This window comes from Bubalus bubalis, chromosome 4 (genome assembly GCF_019923935.1).
Source record: "Bubalus bubalis isolate 160015118507 breed Murrah chromosome 4, NDDB_SH_1, whole genome shotgun sequence".
In the NCBI taxonomy this organism is placed as follows: Eukaryota; Metazoa; Chordata; class Mammalia; order Artiodactyla; family Bovidae; genus Bubalus; species Bubalus bubalis.
The window spans coordinates 105,249,271-105,261,624 of NC_059160.1; the positions used below are offsets into that span (position 1 = coordinate 105,249,271).

Consider the following 12,354-nt stretch of genomic DNA (forward strand, 5'->3'; position numbering starts at 1 on the left):
CTGATTGCTGAGGAAGGCTTTCTTATCTCTCCTTATTATTCTTTGGAACTTTGCATTCAAATGGGTATACCTTTCCTTTTCTCCTTTGCTTTTCACTTCTCTTCTTTTCACAGCTATTTGTAAGGCCTCCTCAGACAGCCATTTTCATTTTTTCATTTCTTTCCCATGGGGATGGTCTTGATCCCTGTCTCCTGTCAGTGTCACGAACCTCTGTCCATAGTTCCTCAGGCACTCTATCTATCAGATTTAGGCCCTTAAATCTATTTTTCAATTCCACTGTATAATCATAAGGGATTTGATTTAGGTCATACCTGAATGGTCTAGTGGTTTTCCCCACTTTCTTCAACTTAAGTCTAAATTTGGCAATAAGGAGTTCATGATCTGAGCCACAGTCAGTTTCTGGTCTTGTTTTTGCTGCCTGTAAGAGCTTCTCCATCTTTGACTGCAAAGAATATAATCAATCTGATTTCGGTGTTGACCATCTGGTGATGTCTCTGTGTACAGTCTTCTCGTGTGTTGTTGGAAGAGTGTGTTTGCTATGATCTGTACATTCTCTTGGCAGAACTCTATTGGTCTTTGCCCTGCTTCTTTCTGTACTCCAAGGCCAAATTTGCCTGTTCTTCCATGTGTTTCTTGACTTCCTACTTTTGCATTCCAGTCCCCTATAATGAAAAGGACATCTTTTTTGGGTGTTAATTCTAGAAGGTCTTGTAGGTCTTCATAGAAACGTTCAATTTCAGCTTCTTCAGCATTACTGGTTGGGGCATAGATTTGGATTACTGTGACATTGAATGGTTTGCTTGGAGATGAACAGAGATCATTCTGTCATTTTTGAGACTGCATCCAACTGGACATGGAACAACAAACTGGTTCCAAATAGGAAAAGGAGTTCATCAGGGCTGTATACTATCACCATGCTTATTTAACTTACATGCAGAGTACATCATGAGAAATGCTGGGCTGGATGAAGTACAAGCTGGATCAAGATTGCTGGGAGAAATATCAATCACCTTGGATATGCAGATGACACCACCCTTATGGCAGAAAGTGAAGAAGAACTAAGGAGCCTCTTGATGAAGGTGAGAGAGGAGAGTGAAAAAGGTGGCCTAAAGCTCAACGTTCAGAAAACAAAGATCATAGCATCCAGTCCCATCACTCCATGGAAAATAGACGGGGGAAACAGCGGAAACAATGAGACACTGTTTTTTGCTGCGGGGCGTGGGGCATTCCAAAATCACTGCAGATGGTAATTGCAGCCATGAAATAAAGAGAAGAAAACTTTTCTTCCTACTCCTTGGAAGAAAAGTTATGACCAAACTAGACAGCATATTAAAAAGCAGAGACATTACTTTGCCAACAAAGGTCCATCTAGTCAAGGCTATGGTTTTTCCAGTAGTCATGTATGGATGTGAGAGTTGGACTATAAAGAAAGTCGAGCAGTGAAGAATTGATGCTTTTGAACTGTGGTGTTGGAGAAGACTCTTGAGATCCCTTGGACTGCAAGGAGATCCAGTCAGTCCATCCTAAAGGTAATCAGTCCTTAATATTCATTTGAAGGATTGATCTTGAAGCTGAAACTCCAATACTTTAGCCACTGATGTGAAGAGCTGACTCACTGGAAAAGAGTCCAATGTTGGGAAAGATTGAAGGTGGGAGGAGAAGGGGATGACAGAGGATGAGATGGCTGGATGGCATCACCAACTCCATGGACATGAGTTTGGTTAAACGCCGGGAGTTGGTGATGGACAGGGAGGCCTGGTGTGCTGCAGTCCATGGAGTCTCAAAGAGTCAGACATGACTGAACAAACAAACTGAACTGAAACATGCTTCTAGAAATAGCTCCAGATGAGGCCAAGAGAGACTGTTTCGACTAATCAAATGTTAGCATATGTGACAAATGCCACATTGGAGCATAAGTTTTAATACGATTGTGTGGTTCAGCTTGACCATACGAATTTACAAATTACAGACTTACTCCTTCAGCCTAGATACCAAGTAGAAGCACAGTCAACCTGCAGGCACCTGCAGCGTACATGTCACACGAGTAAGAAATAAATCAAGGTATTTGTAAATTGCTATGATTCAGGGATTGCCTGTTATACAGAATAACCCAGTGAAAGAAAACTAACACATCTCTCAAGCTTAATTGTTCCCCCCAAAGACTAAAACTAACCTGAATAAGAATAGCAGCCTTCTCCTTCTGTTCTTGGATATTCATGGTATTTTTAATTTTTTCTTTCTTTAAAATAGTTTGGTTTTCCATGCAAGAATTTGGCTCGGATGTCAGGGGTCCTATTGTAGCAGGGTGTAGCTTTGCAGAGAAATGAATCTGCCTGCGCACAATATAACCACGCCAGTATGCCTGGATCACCATAGCTGCCATACTATTAAGAGAAGAAAAAATTATTTTTAGTATCCATAATATACAGCTGCAGATAAGAGATTTTCATAAGCTATATTTATTTGTAAATTAGACTATATAAAGTATTATTTTAAAATAAGACCTGCTCTTTTATTTAACTGTAGTCATAGAAGTAAAAATAATATGGACACCTTCAAATCTGAAGGAGAGAAATGGGCCAGTAACTTAGTGATATGAGTCCTAGGGATTTTTGTTTCTTTTAAGGAGGATGATATTACCAAGACTTTGTATGATAGTGGGAATTTGAGCCAGTAGTAAGGGGGAAAAAGTGATGATGCAAAGAGGGGGACAAAGGTAGGAGTCAGTGTTGAGTTGGCAAGAGAGGATGGGATCTTGTTCACAGTGGGGAGATTAGGTTTTGAGAGGAAGAAGGGCCCTCCTTCATTTTCAGATAAGGACTCATCAGGTCTTTGTGAGGTTCATTTTCCTCCCTGCCCATGGACAAATATATAAATCATTCTCTTACAAGCCCAGTAGTAAATTCTAACATCTTTCCAGTCTACGTCTATTGGCTATTATCTGGCATTCCATCAATCAACACTGTGTTTTTCCCATATCCCCATAAGCTGCCCAGCAACAATAGCAAAAATTTAATAGCAATGTAGGTTGACTGTAATTGGGTTCTCAGTTTGCTTAATCATTTAATGCTTCATCATTGGATATGCTTTTTCCCACACAGATTACTGCAGAAATATTATCATGGTACATGGTATAGTCAAAGTGCTAACTATTATCTTAATTGCTTTTCAGACTCTTGAGTTCAGTTTTAAAAGACATATAAAGGAGAAGTGACTGATGCACATTCGCTTTCTCAGGCTCCCTTGAAAAAGTTTTCAATAATTTTATAATTGCAGAGCCCAAATAAATTTTTTCATTTCAAACAAAGTGAGTTTAAGGCAAAGTGGAATTAAGCAATAAACTGCCAGAAATGATGGCTTCTGAGGTGATGCTTGTGGTAAAGAATCCACCTGCTGATGCAGGAAACTTAAGAAATGTGGATTTGATCCCTGGGTCAGGAAGATGCACTGGAGGAAGACATGGCAACCCACTCCATTACTCTTGCCTGAAGAATCCCCATGGACAGAGGAGCCTGGTGGGCTACGGTCCATAGGGTCATAAAGAGTCAGGCACGAATGAAGCAACTCAACATACATGAAATATGGAATGAGGTAATCATTTTCTGTTGTTATGAATATTGTTATCAGCATCACCACCATTTTATGTAAAGCCTGTGGAAGTCTTCAATCTATTTTGCTATGAATTTAAATTAGTGGATAAAACTTTCTGCCTTAAGATAAACTACTCGTACTCATTATACGAAGAAAAACCATGTTTCAACAAAATGTTTCCTCCTACTAGGGTAAATGGTGCTCTTGCATACTCAGTCATGCCTGACTCTTCGTGATCCCATGGATGATAGCCTGCCAGCCTCTGCTGTCCATGGAGTTTTCCAGGCAAAAATACCAGGGTAAATAGAACTTAGTAAATTTTGCTATGGAATTAATTCACATTTGATCATTCAGCCATTAATTCATTCCTTCATCTTTTGGACAAAAAATGAGTTAACAAATTTGAAAAAGAGTAGATATATGTATGTGTATAACTGAATCACTTTGCTGTACACCTGAACTAACACAACGCTGTTAATTAAATATGCTCCAACATAAAACAATTTTAAAAAAGATTAAAAAATGAGTTTAGGACTTTTAAGGCACAATAATACCAATCCATATTGGGGTGATAAAGAAAATCTGAAAACATATTTGCAATGTATAACTGCTAAAGAATGAAAAGTTGTTTAAAACAAAAGGTTGAAAGATTAGTAAGAAAATACATTTAACCTGAGACAGTGCCTTATATTTCTCTACAGATACATGCAAGTTTCACAGACTATAATCCTGAGTTTCTTATAAAGCTGACCAGTCATTTAGCACTTGAATTCCTCAGCCCACTATCTTTAAAATTTCCCAAGGAAGAAAATAAAAAGGTATGTGAGGAATATTTTCCTCAGTAACACTAACACTATGCTATGCTGAGTCACTTCAGTCGCGTCCGACTCTGTGTGACCCCATAGACGGCAGCCCACCAGGCTCCCCCATCCCTGGGATTCTCCAGGCAAGAACGCTGGAGTGGGTTGCCATTTCCTTCTCCAATGCATGAAAGTGAAAAGTGAAAGGGAAGTTGCTCAGTCATGTCCGACCCTCAGCGACCCCATGGACTGCAGCCCACCAGGCTCCTCCGTCCATGGGATTTTCCAGGCAAGAGCACTGGAGTGGGGTGCCGTTGCCTTCTCCAAACACTAACACTGGGACTGCTTTTCACCACACAGAAAGCAGGAAAAGGTAAAGAAGCTGACTTAGGGCTTCCTGAATGTTATTAGGTGCTCTCCGTGTTGGGAAAAGCAGTTCATATTATTACTATCATCAGCATCATATTTTTTTTTAGTAAAAAACAATGATGCTAACAATGCCCTAAGCACAGGAACATATGAAAATTATGCTTAGGAAACAACAGCACAACTGACGATGAATCTCCTTGAAACACTGAATGGTTCAGTGTTTCAAGGTTCAGCAAGTGGGCGTACATTTTCTTTTCCCTTTATTCTTTGGTCTTTGGTTTGTCTATATTTTCAGTTCCTCATCCTTTCTTATTATTATTTGGCAATTTTATTTACCATGAATAAACAGCTCAATGTTGTTTATCTGAAATTTTAATAGACAATGTCTGGAGTGTTTAGAGCTAACAGGATTCAAACAAGTAATGTCTAGGGTACCCTGGCTAAAACTACCCCAAAACATACCAATATATTTGGCATGCTGAATATTTTAGTGAAAGTGAAAGTCGCTCAGTCATTTTCCGACCCTTTGTGACCCCATGGACTACACAGTCCATAGCATTCTCCAGGCCAGAATACTGGAGTGGGTAGCCTTTCCCTTCTCCAGGGAATCTTCCCAGTCCAGGGATCAAATCCAGGTCTCCGGCAGAGCAGGTGGATTCTTTACCAGCTGAGCCACAAGGAAGCCCAAGAATACTGAAGTGGGTAGCCTATCCCTTCTCCAGTGGATCTTCCTGACACAGGAATTGAACTGGGGTCTCCTGCATTGTATGTGGATTCTTTACCAACTGAGCTACCAGGGACTATTTTAAGCTCAAGGGATTTGAGAAAAGGCCTGTGCAGGAAGGATTTTCTGACCTTCCCTGGAAGCATGTCCTAAGACCCTCATATGAGAGGTCTTTACAGTATTTTAAGAATAATGAGATTGCTTTATTTCTTATTAAAAGTTCTTTTTAATTATTTAGAGATTAGAAGGCAGAAAAAATAATTTCACAGTTACTCATCTTAAATTAAATAATACTAGTTGATTAAATAAGAACCTGCCAAAATTCAACCAAATTAATCTGTACTGTATTTAATAATCTGTGCATATCATAAAACATAAGGAAATGAACATGAAATATGATAGGATTTAAATCCTTTACCAAATTATCATTATCCATAAAAACAATAAAACATAATGGTAAAAGAAAAATGATCTATAAAACTTACATTTTTTCATGATGTTCAGTATTCTGGAAGTTCTCCAGTAGAGACCTTGTCCTTACTGTTTCAATGAATGGTATTCTTTTGCTGGGGAAACTACTTGTCTTGCTGTCTTCTCTTTTCTGGTCTACTATTTCTTCCTGATTTCTTTCTTTTGTATCTTCACATAAGGAGGGGTTGGTTGATGAGGAATGACTAGGGCCAGAGTCCATCCATTTCTCAGAAATATCTGGTGAGTTCAGTTTATATTCATTTGCAGAAGAGTAAAGAACTCTATTTTGCTGTTTGCTATCACTGTGTGTAGGAGGCAAATGATTCTGCTGGGCTTCTGATTCACTTCTCCTGGTCACACTTACATCCCCATGTTCATGCACACATCGACATTCATTACTAAGTGTCATCAGTTTCTTAAAATAATAGCAGAGATTTTGTGCAACATCCAAGGTGAATATATTTCTGAGCAAATAAATAATGAGGACATTTAATAAAAAGAATTATATCAGCAAATGGTTACACCTGTACAGATTTTGAAAATATCCCTGTGTGGCCTGACATGAATATTAAATTTTACTACAAAATTCATTAAAACTTGATTTCTGATAGTTTTTGTAAAAACTGATCTCATTACGCACAAAAAGTGAAAATATTTCTGTAGTTAATCTCAATCCATTAATCCAGACAAAACATCTGGAAGTTTTAGAATCACTTTTATCCTAGGTATTTTTGGTACAAGTGAATGAGAAAAATCCATGCTTTTACCGCCATAAACATGAGAAATCATGGCTGCCTAAATATGGAGATGTTATTTATGAAACAAGATTAAAAGTACTTTGTACACTGACTTTTGCCATGCAAAATATTTGTATTGGACAATTAAACAAATAACTTACATTATGGGAAAGTTTTTATTTCCATTTTTCTCTGGAAAAAAATATCTGTTGCAAAGATAATTCAAATACTTTAAGACATAAATGCCTATGATTCTCCTGAATAATTGTTGGATTTAAGTATTCCAAATGAAAAGAAAGTTATATTTCCTAAAATGTAGAGATAGACACTTTCTATGTTTACAAATGGAGACATTAGCATAGATTCCTCTAATATATGTTAATATATCCTTTTCGTTGGTGAATAATGCAGAAAAAGTTCACTTCAATATTAGATGTCAACTGTTTATGGCTAAGTGCTGAATTTACCACCATTTATGATCTAACATAAAAATGGTCAATTTCCAATTCTAAAGTGACACTTAATTGCAATAGCAATAAATTCTTAAAAATAACTGTAAATCTAAATTTCAACACGAGGGTTAACAGTCATCTTTACATAAAAATCATAGGTTACCATAAATACACAAGGAGATATCAATTTAGGTTTACAAAAATACAAATGTAAAATAAGCTATTTATTCAAAGTAAACTATCCATAACAATTGGAATTATTTATAAAGCTGTAAGATATGTTTATAATCTGAATAGAGTATATTTTAAAAAACCATTTAAATAGAAAAAACCAACTCTTACATAGAATGAGCAGTACAAATAGCAAAAATTTAATATGTAATTTAGTAATTAAGTTTAGACATTTGGAAGCACATTTCATTGTTCCATTTATAATGCAGACATCATATGAAAATATAAAATAATTTCTCTTTTTCATTTGTGTTTTTTGGAGTAGTATAAATTATAAAATAAAGTTTTAATATATCAAGTGTAATTCATTTATAGTAATACATTCAGGATTCATGTATCATGAATTTGGTCCCATCCCTTCATGGCAAATAGATGGGGAAACAATGGAAACACTGGCAGACTTTGAGGGGCTCCAAAATCACTGCAGATGGTGTCTGCAGCCATGAAATTAAAAGATGCCTGCTCCTTGGAAGAAAAGTTATGACCAACCTAGGCAGCATATTAAAAAGAAGAGACATTACTTTGCCAACAAAGGTATGTCTAGGCAAAGCTATGGTTTTTCCAGGAGTCATGTATGATTGTGAGAGTTGGACTATAAAGAAAGCTGAGCACCGAAGAATTGATGCTTTTGAACTATGGTGTTGGAGATGACTCTTGAGAGTCCCTTGGACTGCAAGGAGATCAAACTAGTCCATCCTAAAGAAATCAGTCCTGAATATTCATTGGAAAGACTGATGCTGAAGCTGAAACTCCAATACTTTGGCCACCTGATGCAAAGAACTGACTCACTGGAAAGACCCTGATGCTGGGAAAGATTGAAGGCAGGAGGAGAAGGGGATGACAGAGGATGAGATGGTTGATGGCATCACTGACTTGATTCACATGAGTCTGAGTAAGCTCCAGAAGTTGGTAATGGACAGAGAAGCCTGGCATGCTGCAGTCCATGGGGTCACAAAGAGTCGGACACAACAGAGTGACTGAACTGAACTGAATTCAGAATTCAGGGTGGGGGATAGGAAGTTCTTTTGCTTTGATATATTTTTAGGACTCTGTTCTCAGCCTCTGTCCTCTGAATATGTGCATGTCTTGACTGCTTTTCTCCACTATGCACCCATAATAACTTAATACATAAAAATATGTGTAATATTATTCTTTATATAATAGATATATAATAAATATTATATGTTTTATAAAACTTGACTTGTTGCATTGTAATGACTTATTTAGCTAATTTTCTCTTAATGAAATCATGAATTCTTTCAGGCCAAAATGCAATACTTAGCTTCTTATGTGTCTTGTTCATCAATAATTGATGAATAAATGTATGACTGAATAATTGAATGAACAAATGAATGAGTGTTTGTATATTGGTGTGAAGCTATCTTCATGCTTTCATTTATTTTGATCTAATTTTAGCCTTTAATATATGCTCAAAATACAGATTAATACATTTCAAATAATAAAAGATGATACTCATAAATTTCTTTTTTAAAGAGGAAAATATTCCTAAAACACAGTGTAAAAGTCCAAAAAGGTAGTACTGTATTGATCAGAAAAATTTTAAATGCTATGTATAAATTGCATTATATCTTTTAATTACAACAAGATGATAACAGTCTTACCTGTCTCCAGTAATATATTTTTCACTTAGTAAGTTAAATTCTCTAATTTGGGACTGACAATGTTCCAGGAAATGCTCTAATTCTAGTTGATAGTGTTCTTCAGTGTGACGTTCTGTACAAGAGGTTAGCATTTCACCATTGAGGATTCTTAGAGCAGGTAATATCTTAAGTAGAGAATGCCTATTAAAAATAGGAAAAAATTAATAATCTTGAAAAGGAGAGTTTATAACTAAAATAATTTATGTGCCTATTATTTAAACAATATAAGCAGAGAATATATCTCTGAAGTTATTGATTTTATAGAGAAAATTCTATTTTTTAAATTATGATATCATGCCATGTATCAAGTAAGTTTCAGAGTTCTTGATACACATTTAATCATTTTCTTCTAAACCACAAATGGTAAATTCAAGCAGCTGGAAACTTGGGCTGGGAGTAGTAAATAAAAGTCTGCATTATGAGAAAGACAGTATCAGGTACACTCTTTCGAAAATAAGATAATGTAACTGAAAGTTACTGTCTGTTTCAGAAGTAGGTGTGAATTCTGATCATTTCTCAATGAAACATACTGAAAATAGGGTTAAAACAAAAAGGGTGGTGATTACTCAATATTTCATGATCTGGAAATTCCAAAATTATATTTCTCCTTGAATCTTGGTAAGGATTATAATAAATAATCTCCAAAATATGAGCAAAAGCCTTTATCCATTTAAAAGATTAATGCTACGAAAAAACAGGTCAGAAAGCAAAAGCGGTCTACCAAACCCAGCCACTTCGAAGTACTTCCCAAGCTTTACGCAAGAAAGCATGTAGGCTTCTTTCACAAGGCTGTTTATGGTCACAGGGGCAAACTAAACTTATTGAGTGAGTAAAACTTCTTACTAAAAAACTAACGGTTCCTTTGAGGAAAATTATAAGTCACTGACAAAAGATATCAAAGAAACCTACATAAATGGAAAGATGTCCCATGGGAAAATAAATCTGTGGATAGGAAGATTCAATATTGTCAAAAGTCAGTTCTCCCCAACTTGATCTGGAGATATAACATATCTAATTAAAATATCAGCAAGATATTTTGTGGATATCAACAAATTGATTTGAAAGTTATATAAACAGGCAAAAGAGGCAGATAGCCAACTTAATTTTGAAGAAAATTTGGAAGACTAACACTACCTGACTTCAAAATAATCTATGAAGCTACAGTAATCAAGATAATTTAGTAATGGCAAAAGAATAATCAAATAGATTGATGGAACAGAATAGAGAATGCAGAAATAGACCAACATAGTCAGTACAATGGAGAAAAGATAACACTTTTCAACTATTGGTGCTAGAGTAACTGAGCATCCCCCTGTGCAAAAAAATAAAAGAATCTAAACATCCAGATGCAGACCTCTTAAGCTTCACAGAAATTAACTCAAAATGGATCACAGACTTTAAAGCAAAGTGCAAAACCCTAAAACTCCTATAAGAAAAAAAATCTAATAAAATCCAGATGACCTTGGGTATGGTGATGACTTTTTAGCTACAATACCAAAGACATATCTATGAAAAATTTGTTGATGAGTTGAACTTCATTAAAATTAAAAATTCCCACACCTAGGGACACTGTCAATTCAATAACAAGTCATACACTGGGAGAAAATATTTGCAAAAGACACATCTGATAAATTACTGTTATCCAAAATATACAAAAAAAAATGCTTAAAACTCAATAATAAGAAAATGAATGTCTTGGTTTAAAAGTGAGCCAAACATATTAAAGACATCTTACCAAAATATATAAATATGACAAACAAGCATTAATTAATGGATTGCAAATTATAACAACAATGAGATACTACTACCTACCTAGTAAAATGTCCACAATTCAAAATACTGATAACACCAAATGCTGGTGAGGATGTGGATAAACAGGAATTCTAATTAAGTGCTGGTGGTAATGAAAAATGGGAGAGACATTTTGGAAGATAGTTTGGTGGTTTCTTACCAAATTAAACATCTTTATTTTTGATCTAGCAATCAGTCTCCTTGGTATTTATCCAGATGAACTGAAAATGCATGTCCATACAAAAACCTGCCCATATATGTTTATAGCAGTTTTATTTGTTTCAGCCAAAAATTGGAAACAACCAAGATGTCCTTCAGTAGGTGAACTGAAAGATAAACTGTGATATATTCATACAGTATAAAATTATTTAGCATTAAAAAAAATGAGCTATCCATCCATGAACAAACATAGAGGAAATGCAAATGCATATTACTGAGTGAAAAAAGCCGATCTGAAAAAGGCATATATTGTATAATTCCAATTGTTCTACATTCTGGGAAAAAAAGCAAAACTATGTAGACAACAAGATTAATGGTTGCTTTAAGGGGTTAAAGCAAGCAAAGAGATGCTCAAAATTCTCCAAGCTAGGCTTTAACAGTGCATGAACTTCCAGATGTTCAAGCAGGGTTTAGAAAAGGCAGAGGAACCAGAGATCAAATTGACAACATCCACTGGATCACAGAAAAAGCAAGAGAATTCCAGAAAAACAGAATTCTGCTTCATCGACTAAGCTAAAGTCTTTGACTGTGTAGACCACAACAAATTGTGGAACATTCTTAAAGAGATGGAAATACCAGACCACCTAACCTGCCTCCTGAACAACCTGTATGCAGGTCAAGAAGCAACAATGGACTGGTTGGGAAAGGAGTGCATCATGGCAATATATAGTCACCCTGCTTATTAAATTTAAATGTAGAGTACATCATGCAAAATGTCAGGGTGGATGAAGCACAAGCTGGAATCAAGATTTCCAGGAGAAAAATCAGTAACCTCAGGTATCCTGATGACAACACGTTTATGGCAGAAAGCAAAGAGGAACTAAAGAACCTCTAGATGAAGGTAGAAGAATGAAATAGCTGGCTTAAAACTCAACATTCAAAAAATGAAGATCATGGCATCTGATCCCATCATTTCATGGCAAATGATGATCCCATCATTTCATGGCAAATAGATGGGGAAACAATGGAAACAGTGACAGATTTTATTTTCTTGGGCTTCAAAATCACTGCAGATGGTGACTGCAGCCATGAAATTAAAAGATGCTTGCTTCTTGGAGGAAAAGCTATCACTAAGCTAGACAGCATGTTAAAAAGCAGAGACATCACTTTGCCAACAAAGGTCCATCTAGTCAAACTATGGTTTTTCCAGTAGTCATGCATGGATGTGAGATTTGGACCATAAAGAAGGCTGAGTGCCAAAGAATTGATGTTTTTGAACTGTGGTGCTGGAAAAGGCTCTTGAGAGTCCCTTGGACTGCAAGGAGATCAAACCAGTATATCCTAAAGGAAATCAATCCTGAATATTCA

General features: G+C 36.0%; 1 protein-coding gene across 4 annotated transcripts in view; it reads right to left on the minus strand.

Moving 5' to 3' along the window:
- Positions 1 to 12,354, minus strand: part of LRRIQ1 (leucine rich repeats and IQ motif containing 1) — a 227,517-nt gene that overhangs the window by 120,962 nt on the left and 94,201 nt on the right. For all 4 annotated transcript variants that reach the window (XM_044941866.1, XM_025284377.2, XM_025284378.2 and 1 more), the window contains 3 exons: positions 8,998 to 9,177; positions 5,970 to 6,419; positions 2,174 to 2,384 (listed from right to left, as the gene is read on the minus strand). In XM_044941866.1, coding sequence (XP_044797801.1) covers positions 2,174 to 2,384; positions 5,970 to 6,419; positions 8,998 to 9,177 — 841 coding nt within the window. The remainder of the gene's footprint in view (positions 1 to 2,173; positions 2,385 to 5,969; positions 6,420 to 8,997; positions 9,178 to 12,354) is intronic.